At 47.4% G+C, this 25,143-nt stretch overlaps 1 protein-coding gene and 1 pseudogene across 1 annotated transcript; both read right to left on the bottom strand.

The window, feature by feature from the left end:
* Positions 1 to 4,345: 4,345 nt before the first annotated feature.
* Positions 4,346 to 4,777, bottom strand: LOC121462014 (40S ribosomal protein S23-like). The gene has a single exon (XM_041673422.1). It carries the CDS (start codon positions 4,775 to 4,777, stop codon positions 4,346 to 4,348), a length of 432 nt encoding a protein of 143 aa, XP_041529356.1.
* A 6,325-nt stretch (positions 4,778 to 11,102) lies between these two features.
* On the bottom strand, positions 11,103 to 11,817 carry LOC121461659 (annotated as a pseudogene).
* Between the last annotated feature and the right edge of the window lie 13,326 nt (positions 11,818 to 25,143).

Genomic DNA, 25,143 nt, shown 5'->3' with positions numbered 1-25,143 from the left:
AAGACAAGCCTACTTTGACCTGAGAAGCTAGACTGTCAATGTCAGCAATTCTGTCCACATCAGGAGATCTTCAATTTAGATGAAAGGCAGTTTTTTCCCAGTGGTCAGTGCTTGGCAGTTGAAATGAATTGTGGATGGATGTTGTTTTGTGCCCATTTTGTTTTCTGTATTCTTTGCAGGAAGTAGAGTGCTGCTGCTAGGAGCCAATCTGTCTCTTTTTGTTATGAAAAGTTTTTTAATAATTAAATATTTAAATGCCATATTCCTCAGATCTCTGAGCAGTTTGAGGGCTGTTTATCAGGTATAACTACAGTATGGAGAGCTGGGTCCAAGCTTGACTGCACTGGCTCTCAACTTAACAAGTAAAGCAGGGTTGGATTAAATATAAAGTATTTTTGTAAGAGACTTAAAAGTACATACCAGCTTAAAACATGGGACATTGTTTTTGTAGTCTGAAATGAGATGAAATGAACAGACAATTATAACATTTAACAATAAACATAGGTGTATTTAAGTTACATGTGTGAACACACACACAGAGTGAACAGGAATTGGGTGAAGGGGATGCTCTTGGTGGGCCCTACCAAAGTCATGCCACTATGCAAAACACACATGCAACGGAGTCTGCACTGGAAAACCAGACAGGGAAAACCTCAGTAAAGATGGCAGAACTTGATCACCTGACCTGGCTCTCAGTTAAGATGGCAGTGAAGTCACCTGACCTCAGTAAAGATGGTGGTAAGGTCGCCTGACCTCAGTCAAAATGGCAGTGGTCACATGTTGTATGGAAAAGCCACAATTTTTGAGCTGCAGGGATTTTAAGTTTAGTAATAAGAGAGACCTAGAGGCATGATCTGCCCTGTCACTGAGCCACCATGCCACAAGCCACAAAGGGTAGTAAAAGGCTGGAATTGAAAGCTGCCTTGTGAATCCGACCAATCTTGTTGGCAGCAGTAGCAGTGGCAGAGACAGTTTGAGGGGCAGCAAGTCCCAGGCAGGGAGGCCATGTGGTAGGTGAGAGACTTTGATGGGGCAGCCAGTCCCATGAGGAGAGATGGGCGTATGGGCACACCATGAGACCATGCCGTAGGTCTACGAAGGCAGCCAGTTCGGGGTAGAGAGCCACACAGCGGGCGAGAGACAGAGACATGGATAGGCATGCCATGCAGAGTGAGGTTGGATATTTATTTAGTGGATTATTAAGGGGAAAAGGGAGAAGAGAAGAGAAGCAGAGAGAGAGAGAGGGGGAGAGAGAGAGAGAGAGAGAGAGAGAGAGAGAGAAACAGAGATGAGGGAAGGAGAGAAGTAGGGGAAAGGGAGAGACAGAAGCTGCCTCTTGGAGAGGGAGGTAGAAATTCAGGCTGGAAACTGAAGATCCCCAGAGGGAGTGGGCATGGCTTGTCTCCTAAAGGGACTGAGCAGACCATTATACCTACTCCACCCACCTGTGTGATTGCTGGCTTCTCTGACTCAATTCTCCCCTCCCCTGCCTTGCCTTTCTGCTTTTACTGATCTCTTCCTGTGCCTCTGGCTTTTCGCCACTGCTAATATGGCTGCCCCCATGATGACCTCTTTAACCCAGAGCAAAATGAACCATAATGAAGGTGTCATGCTGCATAAACTCTAAAGTCCAAAAGGGCTCTGTGGAAAGTGAGGGGAAGCCTCCATGTGAAGTATACTCTCTGCCCAGGAGCAGTCAGGTCTTGTCTCTCTCTAGGGCAACAATGTCTGTGAGTGATATCCACTCTAGGTCAGCTTGTGGACTCAGCATAAAACACAACTTCAAGACTGGTCAAATGCTTGTTGCTTCTGTAAAGTTTTTTCAGCCCAATAAGCCTCTCCACCAACACAATAACTCAAATCAGACTAAATCAAACCAAATTAGAAAAAGACCAGGTTTAATAGATGCCAGCTCCCTGGTAGACCTCCGGGAAAACATGGAGAGGGGAAGAAGAGCCAGAAAGACAATTCTTTCTTCGGGGGAGGGGTCATCATTTGGCGGGATTTCTTGGAGGTGGAGTTGATGGGGCTTGAAAAGGAAATTTTCACCCAAACATTGCAAAATGGATGTCAGGGGCTGGGGTGATGCTTTCAACCAGTCAGCTTCTTCTCCCTGGGTAACTCTCTGAATCTTAGTTGGGGCTGCCTCATCTGCATAGATTAGCACCCCTGAGAGTGGTAAGGGCCCCTTTTACAACTTCTGGGTATCTAAAGATAAGTTGGGTAGCCTACGGAGACTAGAGGGCAGAGAGGAAGGTACATTTCCCCAGAGCAGGGCATCTTTATGTGAGCTACGTTACCCTAAAGAACTCCACAGCAAGGTAAGCCCGCAGAGGGCTGCTACTCAGCTCTGCCTAGAAATCCACACCACATCTTCCCAACTTCCAACTACGGAGTAAAGAGAAGTTAGAGACATGCTCCAAAAGTATTGGCTTCCTTAGGTCTATGAAAGGGAAGGCTGGAAATGACCCCAGATCTCTGAGGAGTGCAGAGTGGGTCCCCATGTCCAGATCTCTGAGGAGTGCAGAGTGGGTTCCCACGTCCAGATCTCTGAGGAGTGCAGAGTGGGTCCCACATCCAGATCTCTGAGGAATGCAGAGTGGGTCCCCACGTCCAGGGCCTCTTCCCATTGTCAGTCCTCTGAGACCCAATCCTGCCCTTCCATAGCCACCAGCAAAGGCAAAATTTTGTTGTTTTTTTTCTTTTTTTATTGATTTTATTAAGCTATACATTTTTTGCTGTTCCCCTCCCTTTCTCTCCCCTCCCCTTCAACCCTCCCCCATGGTCCCCATGCTCCCAATTTACTCGGGAAAGCTTATCTTTTTCTACTTTCCATGTAGATTAGATCCATGTACATCTCTCTTAGGGTCCTCATAGTTGTCTAGGTTCTCTAGGATTGTGAATTGTAGGCTGATTTTCTTTGCTTTATGTTTAAAATCCACTTATGAGTGAATACATATGATATTTGTCTTTCTGGATCTGAGTTACCTCACTCAATATGGCATTTTCTAGATACATCCATTTGCCTGTAAATTTCAATATGTCTTTTTTTCTGCTGTGTAGTATTCCATTGTGTAAATGTACCACATTTTCCTTATCCATTCTTCAGTCAAGAGGCATTTAGGTTGTTTCCAGGTTCTGACAAACAATGCTGCTCTGAACATAGTTGAGCACATGTCCTTGTGGTACAATTGAGCATCCTTTGGATATATACCCAAATACCTTTGGTATTGCTAGGTCTTGAGGAAGGTTGTTTCCTAATTTGGGGGGCAATTCCCACACTGATATCCAAAGGGGCTGTACCAGTTTGCACTCCCACCAGCAATACAGAAGTGTTCCCTTTTCCCCACAATCTCTCCAGCATAAGTTGTCATCAGTGTTTTTGATCTTGGCCATTCTTACAGGTGTAAGATGGAATCTCAGAGTTATTTTGATTTGCATTTCTCTGATGACTAAAGATGTGTCTTTCAGCCATTTTAAATTCCTCTGTTTAGGTCTATACTCCATTTTCTTTTATTGGATTATGTGTTCTTTTGATGTCCAATTTCTTGAGTTCTTTGTATATTTTGGAGATCAGACCTCTGTCCGATGTGGAGTCGGTGAAGATCTTTTCCCATTCTGTAGGCTGTTGTTTTGTCTTGTTGATTATGTCCTTTGCTTTACAGAAGCTCTTCAGTTTCAGGAGGTCCCATTTATTAATTGTTTCTCTCGGTGTCTGTGCTACTGGAGACCACTATTTAGGAAGTGGTCTCCGTGCCAAGGCATTTAAGTGTACTTCCCACTTTGTCTTCTATGAGGTTCAGTGTGGTTGGCTTTATGTTGAGGTCTTTGATCCATTTGGACTTCAGTTTTGTGCAAGGTGATAGATATTGGTCTATTTTCATTCTTCTACATGTTGATATCCAGTTATGCCAGCACCACTTGTTAAATATGCTTTCTTTTTCCGTGTTATATTTTTTTGCTTCTTTGTCAAAAATCAGATGTTCGTAGGTATGTGGATTAAATATCCGGGTCTTCGATTCTGTTCCATTGGTCCTCCTGTCTGTTTTTATGCCAATACCAGGCTGTTTTCAGTACTGTAGCTCTGTAGTAGAGTTTGAAGTCAGGGGTTGTGATGCCTTCAGAAGTTCCTTTATTGTACAGGATTGTTTTGGCTATCCTGGGTTTTGTGTTTTTCCATATGAAGTTGAGTACCATTCTTTCGAGGTCTGTGAAGAATTTTGCTGGAATTTTGATGGGCATTGCATTGTAACTGTAGGTTGCTTTTGGTAAGATCGTCAAAGGCAACTTCTTTTTTTTTTTCTCAGAATAGGAAAATTTATTACTGTGCTTCCACTGTCAAAACTTAGGATCTTGGTCTTTCCTTCTTGCCTTTGTACAGGGCCAAAAGGGACACATTGGCTACTTTAACAACCTTAAAGCAGACTCCAGGAACATCACTTACAGCATGACCCTTTCGACCAAATCCAGCAACCAGAACTTCATCGTTTTCCTCAATGAAGTTCAAGCAACCATCATTGGGGACGAAAGCTGTGATCTTCTTGCTGTTCTTGATGAGCTGCACCCTGACACACTTCCTGATAGCAGAATTTGGCTGCTTGGCTTCAACTCCTACTTTTTCCAGCACGATTCTCTTGGCATGAGAGGCACTTCCAAAAGGATTGGCCTTCAGGGCTGTGCCCAAGTGGGCTTTCATGTATGGTTTGTCATGCCACTTCTGGTCCCGTCGGTGACTGCGGAGCTTCCTGGCAGTACAGAGACCACGACACTTGCCCATCTTGCCAATGCCAAGGGTCCGAGAGAAAAGCCAAAGGCAAATACTTAATGCTTGATATTAGCATCATCTAAGCTGGGACAAGCCTGCCACACCCTGACGTCAGCCATAAGCCTTCCTGTGCTTCAGGCAGTTTCCGCGCCAGCGGGAGGATGCGCTTCAGAACAGGCTGAAGGAATTACAGAGATGAACACAAACTAAGGTGCCCTGAGCTAGTAGAAGAGCAGGTGTCTTGAAGGGATTTAGATGTGCAGGTGTGAGCCGCTGCCAAGTTTTGGGGTGAGGGGTGCAGCATCCAGCTAGGTAGCAACTGGAATCTAGAATGTCAGGGCAATCAGGATGTGAGAGAGAGGGTGGTGTTTGAGTTGGGGGGGGGCTTTCAAGAGGTGACGAGGCGGCGCTGACTAATAACTGCAGGCCAGCAGTTACATGTCTAACAGTAAGCAACAATGTCTGCATTTTCCAGCCAGTGCCTCTTCACCGTCTCAGACATGTGTGTGCTAAGACTGTCCAATGAAATCCAGAACAACACAGCTCTCCTAGATTGTGTCCAGTCACCCTCCTCAGCAAGAGGAAGGGAGATTTTCCCAGCTGTGGGGACTAAAAGGTAGGAGGAGCAAGGAGCAGGTGATAGTGCTCCTCTGTCACAGGCAGCTGCTTACTGGGCAGTGTGACTGTGGCCTGGAGCCCGAAGTCCATGTCCCACCTCGGCTGAGGGCCCTGTGGAGGAGAGCCATGGGGACAGTGGTCAGGAAGGCAAAGGGCATTTCTCATATTCGGCTTGACACAGGGCAGAGGACAAAGCGGAAGGGGCCATGTAGCACGGAGCCTGAGAAACCCTGAGGCGGATGCTGACATTGAAGTGGCCTGAGAGCCTTGCCCTGGAGCATAAGAGTGTCAGCGTCTGTAGTGTTGGGAAGATGGGACCTAACGGCCTTTTCCCTAGATCTCGAGGGACATTTGCTTCTCCTTTGTGTCTGCACCCACACATACACGGGTCTGCAAGCCATCTTCTCCTATGTTGCTTTTCCTCAGAGGCAAGTGTTACCTTTGTAACCAGCATAAAGGAACACGAGAGTCGTTGCTTAGCACCCTCATCATTGAAACGGTAAAATTGAGGTGCAGAGGAGTGAAGTGGGTCCTCAAAGTCACACCTCAGAGACACATCTAGAACCTTCTATGGTGAGCACGCACACCCCAGAACGATTTTACCTTCTCTGTGTCTGGCTTCCCATATATAAAATGCACCATAGGATGGTTGTGAGGGCTGACTGAAGGAAGGTGACTGAGATGTCCTCTGCAGCTGGGTGGTCAGTACAATTGGGGGTGGGGGTGGGGTGTTTATTATTTATTGCTATTGTGTGCACATATTTCACGGTGAAAAGGTGGAGCTTGAAGAGCAACTTGCAGGACATGGTTGTCCCCACCACCATGGATGCTGGGGACTGAACTCACCTTATCCGTCCGGCTTTCACAGAATGTATATTTTTACCCACTGAGCCATCTCTGGCCCAGGATTGGTTATTTTTTGTTTGGTCCAGGAGATGAAATTCTTCAGAGGCTCCCACAGGCTGTATCTGGCTTCTGTGAGGGAAGGGAAAAGAGGACTTTGGGGCAGCCAGAACCTAACTTCAGCTCAGTTCTGAGAGGACATTTCCATGAGGACAGTACCTGAGCGGGGTTACCCATAGAGACCGCTGGAGATGTCACATGACTTGTGGGAAGGCGCCCAGGTAGCAGCAAACTCACTGTGCCCCAGGCTTGGCTCAAAGCTGCCACAGGAGGTGCTGCACTGGGGGGGAAGGTGGTTAAGGGGGAGGAGGAGGGGGTGTCACCTGTCATGCTCCTGCCGTGGGAGCTGTTAGATGACGGCTGCTACACCAAAGTGTCTCCCCCAGCCACATGGCATGTGAATTAAGTAAAGGTATTGCTTATTAAAAGATAACACACAGAAACAGGCAGTCTCTCTGAGTTCGAGGCCAACCTGGTCTACAGAGTCAATTCCAGGACAGACTACAGAGAAACCCTGTCTCTAATAAATAATAATAATAATAATAATAGCAAGATAAAACACATGGAAACTGGAGGGATGGCTCAGAGGGTAAGACCATGGGCTGCTTTTCCAAAGGACCCAGGTTCGATTCCCAGCAACCACATGGCAGCTCACAGGCACCTGTAACTGGAATCTGATATTCTCTTCTGCCCTCCATGGGCACTGCACACAGACACAAATGCAAACAAAATGCCCATACACATAAAATAACTAAATTTTTTTTTTAAATTAAAATAGGAGGTCTGGACATGGTGACACACACTGTAATCCTTAGCTCTCCAAAGGCCGAGGCAGGAGGATCATGACTTTGAAGCCAGCTCGCAAGATCCTGCCTCAAAAGAAATCATTAAAAGCTAGCGTGTGTGGAGAAGACTGAGGACAAGGGTCAAGGGTCATGCGAATCAATTGGCGGTGCTTTGCTCTTCCATGTGCAAGGACTTTCTAAGCGCAGGCTCATCCTAGACCTGGGGAGCATGAATCATCTCTTCCCAGCAGTCCCAGGCTGAGTATCCTTGAGGAAGAAAGGTTTCCTCAGCAAAATGGGACTCTTCATCTGGTCTTAAAACCAGTAGAAGTCAGCCAAGCAAAGAATGGGGCAGGCTCTCTGGGAAAGGATGATGCCTAGCAAGTACCTCAGGCACCTGTCTCCCTGCTCTTGAGAAGAGAGGTGTGGGCATCCAGGTAACCCTAGGAGCCAAGCTATCAGTCACTATGGGAGGTTTCTGGGCCCGGCCATGTCCCTCTACCCTGCTGGTTTCCCACAGAGGGCCACGGGGGGGGGGGGGGAGCTGGGTAGCGAATCACGATGTCAGAGTGAGCAAGTACAGGAGGATGGGTCGGGAATTTGGGGGAATTTGGAGGAGGGAGCCAGGGGGCGGGGAAGAGTGGAGAGAGAGGGAGGGCTGGAGCCTGAGTCTCCCCTGCTGTCTTAGTCTGGTTCCTGGTGCTATAGAAAAATATGAAGAACCAAAGCTTACTTGGCTTACACTTCTAGAGGCTGCGAAGTTCAAGACCCCCGTGTCCAGCATCGGCTTGACATTTGGTGAGGTCTGTCTAGGCAACAACACACTGGATTGCTCAGTAAGTGTGTGTGTGTGTGTGTGTGTGTGTGTGTGTGTGTGTGTGTGTAAAACCATGGAGGTCCCACTCTCGTGATTAGTCCTAACTACTTCCTAAGCACCACGTGTGAATTTAAGGTGTTTTTCTCAACATGTGACCTTGGCAGGGAACACAGTCAAAATGGTGCCTCCTCTCCTCCCAGAAGCTGCTCAACCCATTGGAGGGAGAAAAGGGGGAGGGAGATGCAGGAACTTAACTGTACTCACCACCAAGACAGGTCTGAATTGCCTGCAATCACTGTCTCTGTCTCTGTCTCTGTCTCTCTCTCTCTCTCTCTCTCTCTCTCCCCTCCTTCTCCTCTTTTCTCTCTTCCTCTCTTTAAAAAGAAATAATAACAAATGAGGGGCTGGCGAGATGGCTCAGCAGTTAATAGCACTGGCTGCCCTTCCAGAGGACCCAGGTTTAATTCCCAGCACCTACATGGCAGCTCACAACTGTCTGTAACTCCAGTTCCAGGGAATCTGATACCTTCATACCAATGCACATAAAATTAAATTAAATTTTTAAAAAAATTAAAAATAAATGAACTTTATAAATATTACAGAAACTCTGACAGTAAAGGGAAGATTACATACAGCCCACGTTTTTACAAATAACTTTAAGATATTTCTGCCTTCCAATTTTTAATGTTCTTATGAATTTTAACAGCCTGTTCTATCAATGAGCTAGGTACCATGTACATTCTGTTGTTTGATTTATTGTATTAAGCAGCTTCAATATTACGTCTTTAAAATTAAAAACGGGGTGTGTGTGTGTGTGTACGCACGTGCACCATACAATTTCTTTGGGCCCCACCCTAACCTGATCCTGAACCCAAACCCGAAGCCAAAAGGGGCCCAAAGAAGTCAGCAGAGGGTGTCAGATTCCCTGGAGCTGGCCATACAGGTAGTTATGAGACACCACAACCTGGCCAAACCTTGTTTGATCTCAGAAGTCAGGCAGGGTCAGGCCTGGTAGTGCTCGAATGAGGGCATGATTTTACCAGCACATTAAAAAAAAATCTTGTGTATTACACTTACTTAACCCTCCTTCCCTTCTTCCTCCCCATTCTTCCTGCAACCACACATCTTTGGCACAACAAGAATTTTGCCTGCCTTCTGAAGAAGGGGTTTTATAAAATGCTGATCTTTGCTGGAGAGAGAGAGAGAGAGAGAGAGAGAGAGAGAGAGAGAGAGACAGAGAGAGACAGAGAGAGAGAGAGAGACAGAGAGAGAGAGAGAGAGAGAGAGAGAGAGAGAAACAAGCCCGAGCCTGAGTCTACAATACAGGACACGAAGAACACTCTCCTGGGGAGTGTCTTGGCCAGCCAGGGTGTTTATCATTACACTGTCTGATAAATCATAAGGCGGGAACAGTATTGATCCATTCTTTAAAGATGATTGAGAGGCAACGCTGGGAGGAAATGGCCCACTGATTATCTTACTCAACAGAAAAAGATCAAAGTGTCACGGGAAGAGATCAAATATTTGCTGTGGGGCTTACAAATGTGCAGTAAGTGATTAACCGAATAACTGTGCAAACCGTTTGTCCCGTCTGATAAAGGAAAGGGATTGTTTTGATTTCTCCTTCAGGGCTGGGCATTGAACCCTGGGCTCACAGGTGCTAAGCCCACGCTCTCCCACTGGGCTACAACAGGGGGATGGGGGTCAGGAAGACGAGGGGACTCTATAATTATCAGAGGGGTCTATAATTATCAGAGAAATAAAAATAAATATACCATTTTCTCAGATGTCTTAAAGGAAGCTGTGGAGTGGAATCTTCAGAGACATGTTTAATGTTTTGGGGTTTTGTTTTGCTTTAACTTTATATGTGTGAGTGGGCTCCCTGTGTGTGTGTAAATGCACTGGTTCCCAAGAAAGCCGGCAGAAGGCGCCAAATCACCTGGAGCGGTGTTGTGGGTGCTGGGAACTGAGCCTGGGTAAACCACTGAGCCAGCTCTCCAAACCGGGTTTGGGGTTTGTTTTTTGTTTTGTTTTGTTTTGTTTTTTTGATAGAGTTTTGTTATGTGTTCAAAGCTGGTCTTGAACTTGCAATAACCCTACCTCAGTCTCTGGAGTATTGAAATTAAGGTCTGTGCCACCACAATAAGCTAAAAACATCCTTTACAAAAAAAGGTTAATTTGTATTACTGTTTATTCTTGTGTGTGCGCGCGCGCGCGCGCGCGCACATATGTGTGAGTGTCCTCAAATGCCAAAAGAGTGTCAGATGCCATAGAATTGAAGTTGTGAGCTCTCTCCCATGGGTGCTGGGAACTGAACTCCCATCCTCTAGGAAGCAGGAAGTGCTCTTAACCCCTGAGCTGTCCTTCCGGTCCCTAGACAGATTCCTAACAGTGGGTACGGGGAGATTTGTTTTGGGTACCCTTTTGAAGCCAATCAGTAACCCATGTGCTGACACACAAAAGCCGCTTCTGCAACACTGTAGAACTGACACCAGGGTCACGACGACAGGTCAGCTCTCGGCACTGCAGGTACACTAAGCCAGCCAAGGAGAGGAAGAAACCTGGACCCTGCTTGTCACTTCCTGTCCAGCTGAAAACACAAACTTGCAGGGCAAAGAAAGCTAATGCCTAACAGAGAGCGTGGGTGAGCCTGGGCTCCGCGTCACAGACCTGGTTTAGCCAGCAGGAGCTCTGAAAAGAGACCAGGCCAGGAGGGGGCCAGTAGAGAAAAGTGTCTTTACGATTGGCTGTGTGTCACCAATCCATCTGAAGTCCGTTCCTGAACTAGAAGTCATAGACACCCGCTTGATGGGGAGTCCACTGGGACAGTTCTTACAGAGCTGTCCCAAGCCCCATCTTCCAAATCAAACTAGGTAGCATCAAAAGGCTGTGCCTTCATTTATTCCCAGAAAAGTAGAAGCAGTAAGGTGTGTGTGTGTTTGTGTATATATTACGTGTGTGTTGCCTGTGTTATATGTGTGTGGTGTGTGTGTTTATGTGTGTTTTGTATGTGGTGTGTGTGTTATATGTGTGTGGTGTGTGTGTTATATGTGTATGTTATATGTATGTGGTGTGTGTATGTGTGTGTAACAGTTATAAAACCTGTCACATGAGCATTTGAGAGTGACCTTTTTGTTGTGTTTGTTTATTTTTATTTATTTAGTTTTTGGTTGGGGGCAGGTTTATTGGGGTGGGGGGCGGGGGACTGGGAACATCACTGCCTATCATACATCTCCCGCAGGATCTTCATGCTTTCTGAGTAATGAAGCTGATTCCAGTGAGATGCCTCCTTCCAACTCTGGCGTATACATTTCCAGCATTGCATGTCGTGATGGATGAGTGTGGAAAGAGAAGGTTCAGGCTCAGAGGGTTTATCATCTGGGGTACCCTGGGTCTCAGGCTGCAGTGGGGATGGGATCTGCAGGTGTCTCCAAGTGATCCAGGGGCTGTGGGTGGAGGCAGCGTGTACACATCACAACTTTTGCTGTTGATGACCTCTGAACCCTCCTCATCCTCAGACAGAAGGGGCCGTGGTGAACTGGGTGACCGCGCCTGCTCTCACACTGAGGGACTGTTGTGCATCATACAATGGTGTGTTCTCACTGAACTGGGCCAAATCCACACTCCGGTCAACCAGCTTGATCACATGTGTTGGATCTCTGAGGACTCCCCCCCTCAGCCAGCCCATCGTCCATCTCCCTCCTCTTCCTCCTCCTGATGGAGGAAGCAGGCAGATGGCATTTTGCCAGTAGCAGCAATGGAACAATCCTTGTTGTGTGTATCCAAGGGTGTTTTCCCAGCATCTTCATCTAGACATTCCTGTCCATGTGACTCTTCTCCAGCAGACACTGAAGAACGGCATCCAGCTGGTTCAGGGCTTTGGCCCTCTCCATCTCTGATTTCTTCATGTTTACCTTCAGCGGGAACATGGTTTGGGTCCAAGTCTAATTCGCTGGATCAGAAATACTTAGAGGAGACATGATTCACAAACCAAGGCAGGAGGCGGGCAGGAAAAGGTCAAAGGTAAGCCTGGCTACCACTGGTCCTCGGGCCTGAGCACCATCCAGTCGCAACTGCCTTGGCTGCCACTTTGTTTATTTTTGACATTGTGTTTTGATTTCAACATTTTCCCCTCCCTTACCTTCCCCCCAATCCCTGACATAAACCCCTTGATACTCTCCTTCAAATTCATGGCCTCTTTTTTCATCATTTGTTATGCATGCATATATGTATTTGTATACACACATATATTCCTAACTATAACCGACTGAGTCTGTATAATGTTACTAGCTTGTATATTTTTAGAGCTGACCATTTGGCACAGGCAAGCTCTTGGTATGCTCCTCCCTAGGGAAGCCGCCTCTTTCACTCCCAGCTCTCCTTGGTTGCCTGTAGCTCTTCATGTAGGGTTATGGCCTCCTGGGCATTTCCCCAGTGCTATCTGGTGTCCTTGCTCTGCATACATGGTACAGTCCTGATGGTGACTTACAGGTGTAGCTTCTGCTGTCGCTAGGAGACAATCAAAACAAAGACACTTTTTAACAGCCATATTCACTCTGAGGCCGGCTTATCTCCTTCAGCACCCCAGAGAGGAGGCACATAGCCTGCCTGCCTAAGTGATAAGGTAGCGCCCACACTGTGTCTGACACACAGGACACCAGGCTCCAGCTCCTCTTCATTACGGGTGCTGTGCTGCCAAAGCTGTACCCAGGACCCGTAGGGTGGGGCAAGGGAAAGGCATGGCAAGGAACTCCCCGGAGGCGAGGCTTTTCAAAGTCGGAGCTGCTTCGGCAGAAATATCATGGTACTGAGGGTCTTCTTACAGTGAGAAAGGGTACATTTGGCCTTCAATTTCCTGTCCTTAATAAACACTTTTTGTCCGACAATACTATGTGGTATCTTCACACACTTGTCCCAGATCTCCAGCCATTTAGACACATTCTTTTAGTAACATGACTTACCTCAAACTTTATCATGGCACATGAGACATCTCTCGGTTTGCCATGTTTCTCCTTGCCACCTATATTCTAGATGTTGAACTTGAGGGCCCTGTTTTGAGAGTGGCTACCTATTTCTCAAATTCACCATCAACTGGAGCTTCACAAACATCAACTTCCACAGCCGATAACAGAACCCCAGATTTTAGTAGCCCCCCCCGACACACACAACCTTAGCACAACTGACTCCATGATGGAAGTACCATTCAGACTACAAAATTCAACATGCTGACAACACCACCTGTCAAAATGAAAACAAAGACCTAATTCACCAAAGCCCATAGTTCCGGGAAAATATCTAAATGTAGTTCCTTGCTGTATAGCTTCTAGCTAACTGTTCTTGTTAATTGTAGTATGTCAACTCAGAACGTGTTGGGTTTGGGGGGTTTTGTTTTGTTGGGGTTTGTTTTGTTTTTTTTTTTTTGTTTGTTTGTTTTTTGTGTGTGTGCTTCTAAGTTCACCTACACTGGGATCCTGAACACTCAGTTAAAGATTTTCTATTGACTTAAGCCTAAGTCTAAGCAATCTTCTCTGGTGACTACCCCCACAACATTTCTGGAGGCCCCAGCGAGAGCCCAGAAACCATACTTAGAGACACCAGAAGAGCCCCTTGGAGAGAGGAAGTGTACAACCTGAGGTATTTCAGATCACTTTGATTAGTCACCGCCTAAAGCTTGGGGGGGGGGGGGTCTGACACTTCCACCCCAAAAGGAAACAAATTAGACAGCCGCCTGGTCACCTGGTCTCTCACCTCCGGAGGTAAGTCTGGTTAAAGTGACTTCTATTTGGACACAAAGAGGTCTGATGTGGCTGCTAACCCAGTGTATGAGACCATGTGAGATGTCACTGGACTCCCCATCTGTTCAGGCATATGAATGTGTGGTGGTCACCCCTGTCTGTCTGTCTGTCTGTCTGACTCTCCGTTTCTCTATGTGTTTCTGTCAGTTTGCCTGTATCGACCGATGGCTTTCTCTGGTGTGAGAACTCCCTTACCTGTGCTCACCCCTATTGGGGACCTGAAAACTATCCCACTCTAAGAACAGGAGCACACGCTTGCTTCATTGCTTGTCCTGCTCACTGTCAGGGTTGGTCCTTGTGTGGAGGTAGAGAGGGGCCAGACAGTTCATCCTGTCATCTAAGTGACACAGGGAGGGAGGAAGAGTCTCCCCAGGTGAGCATTCCCTCTGCTCCGTGCCTATCCTGAGCAGCCCCAGGGAAGGAAAGTTTCCCCGGGCTGAACCTGAACTGAAAGGAACTCCATTCCTTTCTCTTTCATGATTTATGTCTTCTTTTCATCCAGTGACTCATATAACTAAAAAATTCAAAATCCACCATTCTCAAAAAACAAAAACAAACAAGAAAACAAAAACAAAAACAAAAAAAAACAGGGCTGGGCATGCCAGACAATGCAGCCTGGACAGACTTTCTCTTTATATTTTCTCCCGACCAAAGAGACTTTAAACAATTTTTACTAGGTCCTATTTAAAAGGATTAAAGATAGTTGCTAGAAAGATTTTTCTTTGTTAAGCTGGGTGGTGGTGGCACATGCCTTTAATCCCAGCACTCAGGAGGCAAAGGCAAGTGAATCTCTGTGAGTTCGAGGCCAGCCTGGTCTACAAGAGCTAGTTCTAGGACAGACTCCAAAGCTACAGAGAAACCCTGTCTTGAGAAAACAAAAACAAAACAAACAAACAAAAAAGTTATGCTGAGCACCCAGCACTCAGGAGGCAGAAGCAGGTGGATCTCTGAATTCAAGGCCAACCTGACCTACAGAGAGAGTTCCAGGACAGCCAGGACTACACAGAGAAACCCTGTCTAGAAACAACAACAAAAGGTGATGAGAATTACCTTTGGAGGTGGCTCAAAAGGTGTTTAACAGCAGAGAACTGGTCGGGACAAGACCCTTTGCATAAACTAAAAGCCACTATTTCCTTCTCTGAAGATGACACAGTTAGATTTACAGATACTCAGCAAAATTTTGGTGTCTTGCCCTCTTTTGGAAAAATATCTCCTAGCTGAAAGTCCTACCCCCAATCAAAAGATAAACGTGTGCTATCTCTCAGATTGGCAACAAAGATTCCCAGGTATGGGCAGAAACCAACTCCCTAGGACTGTCTCAACACCAAGTTCCTATGATTGTTCCACCAACCAGTTCATCTACCCTAATCCAGATAAACAATAGGCAATGACCCTGGAAACAAAAGAGGAAATTACAGTCCTTACTGTCTGCCTTAGAGAGACAGGCATCCTGGTGCCCTGACAGTCACCCTGGAATACGCCTCTCCTGCCTGTGAAGAGACCTGGGTCCTCTGATTCTCACGAGTCCAATTTTTCCAGAGAAACAGACATACGCTCACCTGAAGGATGCATTCTTCAGCCTCCCATAGGCAGAGGTGAGCCAACCCATCTTTTAAGTATAACCTCCCAGGTTACAATGGGCAATTTACATGGACCAGGTTGTCTGAAGGGTTTAAAAATCCTTCAACCCCTTTTGATGATACACTGAATGCTAGCCTTCCATCAAAGTTTCCCTGGGAAAATAGGGGTTTTTTTTGTGTTTGTTTTTTGTTTTTAAAAAGGGCCAGTGAGGGACTACTGCTGGAGTTACAAACCTTAGGCTACAAAATGCCAGCTAAGAAAACCCAAATTTGTGCATCAGAGACTACCAGCTGAGAGGAGGCTAAAGAAGCCTGTCTCAGAGTAAGGTTGCTGTCATTGTTCCTCACACCTCCGGCCCAAAGACTAACAGACAAGAGTTCCAGTGGGGACCCGCGAAGTGGATTTTATCAAGGAACAAAGTGATTATCTTCTTAATACCCAACACACCAAGTAACCACAACCTAGGTCAAGATATTCTGCTAGTAGCCACACCTTAAGCTAAATCTCCTGTCGATAACCTTGAAGGAGCAGGAATAGGCTTAAACTCTCTGAACTCCAGTCAAGGTGGGGCAGATCCACTTCTGTGGGTTCCCACAGCTTGTGGTGCCCTGGCAGTGGGGCCAGGAGCCATCCCTAATGAGATCTGGCTTTTTGGAGCACATTTCCTGTGAAGAGAAACCTTGCTCAGCCTAGACATGAGGGGGAAGCCCTTGGTCCTGCCTCAACATGGTGATGCAACAGAATTTGTTGACTCCCCAAGGGAGGCCTTAACCTCTCTGAGGAACAGATGGGATGGGTGGCAGGATTAGGGGAAGGTGGGGGAGCGGGAAGAAGGAAGGGAGGGGGAACTGGGATTAGTATGTAAATAAAAAATAATATTATATATATGCAGTATTAAATAAATGTAAATATAGTATGTAAATATATAGAGAGAAAAGAGTTCCAAGTTACAGCTAGGTTTTGCTGCCTCTGGATCCCAGGGTTTGCAGAAATAGCAAAGCCTCCTCAGTACACCAACACAGAAGGGGGCACTAAGCCCCTAAACCGCACTGAGACTCAACAAAAGGCATCTGTGACTTTAAAAACAACCCTGACTTCAGCTTCAGCCCTGAACCAAAGACATTACAAGTGACCTACCCACCCAGGAGAGCCCAACTCTCTAAGAGCCATGGCAGCTACTGCTAGTCTAATCTAAACAAACAGAAAACAAGTTACCTGGGTTAAGATCTTACACTCACAGTGCCCATGACGTGGTTGAGGCCCTCCGCCGAGGAACACCAGAAATCTGGCTCCCTGATGATTGTGTGGCCCAGTACCAGGCCCTACTCCTGGTCCACCCGTGAGTCTGGTGTGAGACATCCAGTGTCATCAATTCTGCTATCCTCTTCCTGATGACAGCTCACAGGTGCTCATCCGTGACTGTCACAAGAGGAACCATGAATCCAGGTTCACGGGGGCTTCAGTAATTACTTCGCCCAAAACAACTGGAGCCCAAGCCAGGCACATCAGCCTAGGCAATAAAACTGAGTGAGCTGACCCAGACTCCTCAGATGGGGAAAAGGAAAGTCCACCACTATGTATATGGACAGTAGCTATGCTTTTTACTATTGTGCATGTCCACGTTCATGGCATGAGCTATAGGAAAAAAGAGTGTCATAAATAAATAAATAAATAAAAACTTGGCCCTCCTAAAGACTATTTGGCTTCCCCTAAGAATTGCTGTCCTTCACTGACAGCCACTGATCTGACTGCCAGACAAACTGCCCTAAGACCAGTGGGGCCCATCTTGGCCTGTGCAGCCTGAGACTCTATTATTAAAAACAAAACATAAATCAATCAATCAATAAATAAATACACAGCTCAAACTCAAGGCTGACGAGGACACCAGAAGGAAAGATCATTCTCCCAGAAACAAGCGGCAGGCTCTGGTAGCTAACCTTGACCAGGCTACTTACTTATCTGAGGTCCAAAAACTTTCTGAGTTGCTGGGACCAGGGTATGTTATACCTAGACTGGACAACCTAGTGGGGATGTCTCAGCCACATGCTAGGTTGGTGCTCAAGTCAAACCAAAACAGAGAGCTCTTACCCAGGAAGGGGGTCCCAGTGAGACACCGATGCCCCAGTGAACTCTGGGAAAACTGACTCCACCGAGATCCAGACCACTAGGGGAAGATACAAGTATTTGTTGGCTTTCATAGACACCTTTCCTGGGTGAGTAGAAGCGTTCCCCACCTGGACTGAAACTATTTAAAGAGTAGCTTAAACAGTTCCTCCAGGAACAAGCTCTCTGTTTTGTCCTCCCCCTAGCAGCAGGCTCTGACAACAGCCTGATTTTCATAGTCAAAACCTCTCAATTAACAGCTAAAGTTTTATATATAGATTGAAAACTTCATTGTGTGCGTTCACAGCAGAGTTCTGGGCAGGTTACAACAACAACAACAACAAAAATCATCTTTAACAAAACTCTCATCAGAGTCCAGCAAAGGACGGTGTGGTGGTTTAAAAAAAAAATCACCCCAAAGGAAGTGGCACTATTAGGAGGTGTGGCCTTGTTGGAGGAGGTGTGATCTTGGAGGAAGTGTGTCACTGTGGAGGCGGGCTTTGAAGTCTCATCTGCTCAAGGCACACCCAGTGAGACAGTCCACGTCCTGTTGCCTTCTGATCAAACAGTAGCCTGCAGTGTGTCTGCCTGCAGGCCTCCATGTCCCACCATGATGATAATGAACTAAACCTCTGAAGATGTAAGCCACCTTGTTAATGTTTTTCCTTTAGAAGCATTACCGTGGTCATGGTGTCTCTTCACAGCAACAGAAACCCTAACTAAGACAGATAGATAGGCCTCCTTCCTTTGTTTGCTTAGGGCCGCTGCACCCTAAGCAAAGGTGGGAGCATTTACCCCCTATGAGATTATGTTCTGAAGACTCCCCCACCGCCTCCTAGGCTCAGAGGCCAGCAGTTAGCAGAACTCTCTAATTATCCCCCTCTCAAGTCACTGCTGGCCCTCCAGTTGTCATTAAAGGCTATTTATTCATCGGGCTATCTGAGAAACCCAGACAGCCTCCAAGTCCATCACCAGTTTTGGCTTGCTCGAGCACCATGATACTGCCTGGGTCAGGTAGGTAGCCAAAGGGACCCTGAAACCAACGTGGAAAGGACCCTACATGGTGATTCTCTCCACTCCTACAGCTGTATAAGTAGCTGGCATTACACGATGGATCCACCACACTCAGGTCAAAGAAGCAGAAGCCATGGATGTCACTGCCAAACGGACTGTCTCCCAGACTATGGACCCATTAAAATTAAGGTTTCATCAAGCCCCAGAACCTTCCATTCCCTGTTTCTCTACCTCCTCCTGAGTCTTGGGCTTTGTCCTATGTGTATAAGTAAAGAGTCGGGATCCAACCCCTTCCACCCTCAGGCCTGGACTTGGGAACTGAGGAAGACAGATACAGCGATGGCATTAGCTAGTGTGACCACAGGCCAGCCACCCATATTCATATTGACCCTTGCTCGCCAGTGCTCCCATTTTTAATGTCTAGTTGTATTAAAGAAAGGAAAAATATGAGTTGGGAATACAGAATTCACAACTCCCAGGTTTATCCATGTTTAGGATACTTTTTTTTTTTTTTTTTTTTGCTTTTTCGAGACAGGGTTTCTCTGTGGCTTTGGAGCCTACCCTGGAACTAGCTCTGTAGACCAGGCTGGTCTCGAACTCACAGAGATCCGCCTGCCTCTGCCTACCGAGTGCTGGGATTAAAGGCGTGCGCCACCATCGCCCGGCTAGGATACTTTTTTTTAAGGAAAAAAAGATTCCTAAATTTGGGTTTGGAACAACTGATTCCTCCTTCTGTGTCCACTGAGCATCAAGCACCCCTTATCCAGTGTTCTAAACCAACCCTTCGGACGTCTTCCTCGAGCTTTCCTTCCCAGTCACCATCACAACCCTTAGACAATGCAGAAATCTGGTCTCTACCCTGTGATTCCTCTCCCTGTCCCTTCTGTCCTCTGTTGTCATGAGACCCACCCCAGTTCAAGATGCCCCCTTCCTCCCGTAGATGACTTTGCCAGTCCTCTGAAATGTGGCCCTGACTCTTCCATCTACTCGGTACCTAGTGGTAGGAGAGCCTTCATTTTCATAGCTGATGGAGTCTCTTGTTCAAATCCCTTCAGTGACCTATGACCTTCCGGACTATTGGGAGGCCCTGCTGGTCAGATGTGGCAGTCTACCAGGGCCTAACAGCTTTCTCCAGGCTTGGCAACATGAAGGACTTCCTCACCAGCGAGGCTTCCTGCTCTCCGCCTGCCCTTATTTGGAGGATTTCTCTAGGCTTGGATGCCTGATCTGTCTCCAAGATGACCCTCGGCATAGTTCCCTGTAAATGCTCTTCCCCTGCTGCCCACACAGCTAAGGCGTATGCTCTGGTCATTAGCAGAGCTGTGCTTCTGCTAATCCAGCTATGATAGGAGTGTACCACTGAATGCACGCTAAGATTTGTCCCCAGATACCACCCCCAAACCTATATATTCCGTATACTGTGGAATAAAGTTGAGCTGTCTCACCGCAGTCGTTCCCGGAGCGCTATCTCCACCGTATCGGCAGCCAGCGGAACCTCATTTCCTGCTTCTGCTCCCTCTACCCTCACGAGCCCATGGCCAACAACCCCCGAGGAAGAAGGAGAACCACACATTTTCTTTTTCTCTTTCTTTTTTAAATATTTATTTATTTATTATGTATACAATATTCTGTCTGTGTGTACGCCTGAAGGACAGAAGAGGGCGCCAAACCTTTTTACAAATGGTTGTGAGCCACCATGTGGTTGCTGGGAATTGAACTCAGGACCTTTGGTGCTCTTAACCACTGAGCCATCTCTCCAGTCCCAGAACCACACATTTTCATAGAGGCCGCTAGGTCCATTCAGATCATGCGCACTCTTCTCCCTCGATCTCATCTCACACGCTTCCTCATCCAGCCCATGGAGTCACTAACTCTGACCCTGACGAATAGGAACGCATGAAGGGAGACTCACCTCAGTCTGCAGAGCTCCCCCTACCTCATCCTGTCCACCTAGCCGGACTAAAGCCAACAAGGCTAGCTGCTGTCCCAAGTCCGCCTCTCTCAATGGTGGTGTCTTCATGTTCAAATCTCCACTCTGATGCTAATGTCGCTCACGGAAAGGGGGTGTCATGGCACTGTCCACCTCAGTGACTATCACATTTCATCCTTGACACTCACAGCCAACCTTAAAAGTCTTAGTGGTTTAGCCGGGCAGTGGTGGCGCATGCCTTTAATCCCAGCACTCAAGAGGCAGAGGCAGGCGGATCTCTGGGTTTGAGGCCTGCCTGGTCTACAGAGTGAGTTCCAGGACAGCCAGGGCTATGTAGAGAAACACTGTCTTGAAAAAAATAAAACAAACAAACAAACAAAAGTCTTATTGGTTCGTTAGTTTGTTCATAATCTATTTGTCTACACTACGATGCTCCTGAGGGGGGGCATCTATTAACATTTCTCAGGCGTGACTCACCAGCTACCACAAAAACAACACAGGCTAATGTGGAATGGATTCCCTTTTACGTAAATCCTTCGAATGACTTCGACTTCTGTTGAAGGAGCTCACTGGGCTTCCGGATGTCCAGCTCTTGGTGTAAGTCCTCTTCACCCTTTGACCTCTGTGGACTGAGCCACTCTGACTCCTAAGACACTCTCCGACTGGCCAGTTCACTTCCTGTTTCCTCTCCCTCTTCCTCCTCCTCCCAGGTCTGGCTTCTCTCCGTCAATACACAATGAGTCCTCTCTTTTTTTTTTTTTTTTTTTTTTTTTTTTTTTTTTTTTTTGGTTTTTTCGAGACAGGGTTTCTTTGTGGCTTTGGAGCTTGTCCTGGAACTAGCTCTGTAGACCAGGCTGGTCTCGAACTCACAGAGATCCGCCTGCCTCTGCCTCCCGAGTGCTGGGATTAAAGGCGTGAGCCACCACCGCCCGGCTCTGTGGCAGCTAGGTCACTCTGTTTGACCAAGTATCCACATCACTGGAAGGGGATCCTTGGAGGTCCCTTGTGTCCTGAGACAAAAGACTTAAAGCTCTTGGTGCAGGATTCCCGCAGATTCTGCAGTCCCTGTACGCTCACAAAGAGTGTGACATCGTTACAAGATCTTCAAGCAATTGCATACCATGTGGCCACTGAAAAGAAACTTCTCCATACAGATAGACTGACCGCCATGTTTCCCACATTTAGATCCTGTGGGAAAAGCAGACATGGCAGACCACTCAGGTGCAGGGCAGTGCTGACCAGCGGTAGTAGAGTGGGAACTATAAATATAATTTTAAATGTTCCATTAACTGCATTAACTGTAAAAGAAAAACGAATGGGTAAAATCCATCTTAATAACTCTTCTTTAATCTAGTCTATTTAAAATATTATCATTTCAACATAGTATTATTTCATTCATTGTCATTTCAACACTCATAATATAAACATTATGAACGAGACATCTTACACTCTTCTCACAGAAGTGTCTCTGAATCCAAGTGTATTTTACCCCTCTTTTACCACTCGGTCTGGTCTAGCCACATCCAAGTGATAGCAGCAGCTGCCAGCAGGACGCAGGGGCCTTTTCAGTGCCCGAAGAGCATTGAAACACATGGACAAGGTGCCCTGAGAATTAAGAATGTTCTCAGCTTATGTAGCTACCTTCCACTAGCTACCCAGGATCAAGTGAGGCTCCTCCCTTGGTCCCACTGGGACTTACTTCTCAAAGGGCTGCCCTTCTGGGGTACAAAAGGGCTCTACCACTTTTATCCAGTGGCCATCTCCTGGGGAGTAAGCACCTCTCATGGCCAGGCCATTTTCATTGTCGTCTCTGCGACCCTCTATGTGAATTTGTTCAAAGTCAATCAATCGGTCAACCAAGCGTTCGTTCCAAGTCTACTGCATGCGAGTTGCTTGCCAGGCCCAGATATAGGAGGCAAACCCGGTCCCTGCCCCTCAGGGTGCTCGGTCTCAAGAGAACATCTCCCCATACCTCCTAACACCCTTCTCCCCATACCTCCTACTCCCTTCTCCTCCCAGGCCTCATGCCTTTTCCTAGTGAGGGGCTGTCCCTGCTTAGGTTTAGTTTCTATTTCAGAGTTTGACCTGGTCCCTCCTCATCCTGGGGAGGTTTCTGTGTATGAGTCACTGGCCTCAAGGAGCACCAGGTGACAGAGATGATGGGGTCATCAGGAGGATAAGGAGGAAATCTGGACAGCGCAGCAAGGTCACGGTTCAGGGCCCTGCAGCCTCTAGATCATTCTGGAATGACCCACACTGAGCTTGTCCTGAGAAGGACACTCACCTAGTGTGGGGAAGGACAGGAGTATCTGGGCAGAGCAGAAAGACTCCCATCTTCCATCAGCCTTTTGATGGAGATCAGGGTCGTGTGTTTGTGTCAATTCAATGTCTGATTATCTGGATTGTGGAGCAGGGAGAAGAAGAAGTGACAAATGGAAGGCTCTCTACCAGTACTGTAGGCACCAAGAGGACACCACCGTGCCTCCAGCATGAGGACTCTGCATGGGCCCGAGGACAGCAAACATGGCTTCCACAGTTGTCCATTGCTTTCTAAGGAAAGGTTCCTTCTGAATTAGTCCGTATCTTTACGCTTTCCCAATGACTTGGCATGGCTAATGGTTTATAGGACAATAGCTAGAGATGTTAGAGGAGGCGGTGGGGACCTAAGCCAGGGTCTGGCACGTCCTGAGTCTCCACCTCCTGATAAACACTGTACTTCTCTTAAGAGAGTTCAAGGGTTCACTGAGCAAACTATCTTGCTGGGTCTATGATGCCCACAAGTGAAACTGTAGCCTGGGAAGTCTGAGGAACTTGTCCGTACCTTGCGTGTGAAGACATGGGGTGGACCAGGCAGTCACGACTTAAAGACCCAATGTCTTCAGCCATGTCACTGATGAGACAGCATGGGACAGGACTTCAGATTATCAGGTCCTCTGCAGCCCTATGAAGCCCGTCACATGTTTGCAGAGTGGTGTCCTCCTAGTACCTCCCAGGCAGTGACAGGGACGAGGTGCGCACAATCTTCCTTAGCTGTCAGAGCCACGGGGCACTCCTCTGCCTTCTCCTCCTCCCCTCGGGTTCAGACTTGTCTGGTTGTCTCAGGGCTCTCTCCTCTTCTCCCTAGTTTCCTCTCAAGCACTCACTTCCTCTAGGGTGATCTTCAGCTTTAATCCCAACGACGTGGCTGCTTCTTAAAGACTCTGGACGGTGCAATCAACCGTACACTTTCACCCACACCCTCAGCCCCGCCCAACACAACACCCTGGGGAAGCACGTGTTTATCCAGAAGGAAGAAACACAGACAGGAGAGCCCATTAGAAAAGCTCCCAGCAGGACACCCCCCAAGCATCTTCCCAGATGGGCACCCCAAAGCAAGGCATTCCCCAGCAGGGAACCCCCAAGCAAGATACTGTTAGCGCAGCACTCCAGCTCTCTGGCTGAAGCTCAGTCTGGGAGACCCACACCCCCACACTCCCATCCCCTCACCCCTGCACAGGGACTGTGCCTCTCTTCTCCTCCCAGCTCAGCCCCGCCCCCACACCTTGTTGTTTCTTGTGTGCACCAGTCAAGGCTAGCCTTCAAATCCTGGCTCAAGGTCAAGTTCCTTCAAAGCACAGCCATGGTCTACTCCTGGCTGCTGGTTAGACCGCGACTGCGTGGAGCACTTTTGAAACCGGTCTAAGGCCGTCAATGTGGTACTTGCCACAAAGCCTGCCATTCTGAGTCCATGCAATCCCTGATAGAAGGAGAGAACAGACTCCCACAAATTCTGACCCCCCACAGGAGCACTGAGACATATGCACCACCCCAGAAAAATACGTGGATAAATGTAGGACTGCAGAGATGGCACAGGGGTTAAGAGCACTTCTTTTTTTTTTTTTTATTGCGAAAAGAAGAAAAAAAAAACATAAACAAAAAACAAGTTTCCACCTCCTCCCAGCCTCCCATTTCCCTTCCCCTCCTCCCACCCTTCTCCCCCTCCTCCCACCCTTCTCCCCCTCCCCCCACTCCTCTCCCCCTCCCTCTCCAGTCCACAGAGCCGTCCGGGTTCCCTGCCCTGTGTTAAGTCCTAGGTCCTCTCCGTCCATATCTAGGAAGGTGAACATCCAAACTGGCTAGGCTCCCACAAAGCCAGCACATTAAGTAGGATCAAAACCCCCTGCCATTGTCCTTGGTGTCTCATCAGAGCTCACCAAGGCCAGCTGCACTGTGACCGAAAAAGCATGGGATAAAGAGCACTTCTTGCTCTTGCGTAGGATAGTTTGAGTTCCTAGCAACCGGCTGACAGCTAACTCCAGTCTCTAAGAGATCTGGCACCATCTTCTGGCCTCCACGGATACTGCATACATGTAGTACACAGACATGCGTGCATGCTAAAACAAGCATATGCATTAAAATAAATTTTTAAAAAAAAATAATAAGTCTGTCTCCAAAAATACTAGTATCTCTGAGATGTGGGGCCTGGGCAGTGGATTGTTTATCCTCAGGGTCAGGAACCTTATGGAAGCATTTGGGGCAAGCAGGGCGAATCCCATTGCTATCACTGGCTCTAATTCAGGATATTGCCATAGTTCTTTCAACCCCAGTTTCCCCACCTGTGAAAAGAAACTTGTCACGGTCATTCCCTGGAAGTTCTCTCAGACAGAAGGATGACAGCCAGCAGTGGCCAAGCGGCTGGGTCTCAGCTGCCCTCTCTCAGGTCAGACACGGCAGTACCAGGGAAGGCGTGGGTAGCAGCCATACAGGCAGGGCTATATGCTCTTCTCAGGGCTACTGGAGCTCACGCGTTTGAGGTCAAGGACAACAGATAACAAACACATTGAGTTCGGGTC

Source organism: Microtus oregoni, unplaced genomic scaffold, assembly GCF_018167655.1.
Source record: "Microtus oregoni isolate MIOR12 unplaced genomic scaffold, Mior012 000023F_ref0000262, whole genome shotgun sequence".
Classification (NCBI taxonomy): Eukaryota; Metazoa; Chordata; class Mammalia; order Rodentia; family Cricetidae; genus Microtus; species Microtus oregoni.
The sequence above is the reverse complement of the archived record's forward strand: the minus strand, read 5'-3'. Positions and strand labels throughout refer to the sequence as shown.

Coding starts and splice junctions, on each gene's coding strand:
- LOC121462014 (XM_041673422.1), bottom strand. CDS start 4,777: ATGGGCAAGTGTCGTGGTCTCTGTACTGCCAGGAAGCTCCGCAGTCAC.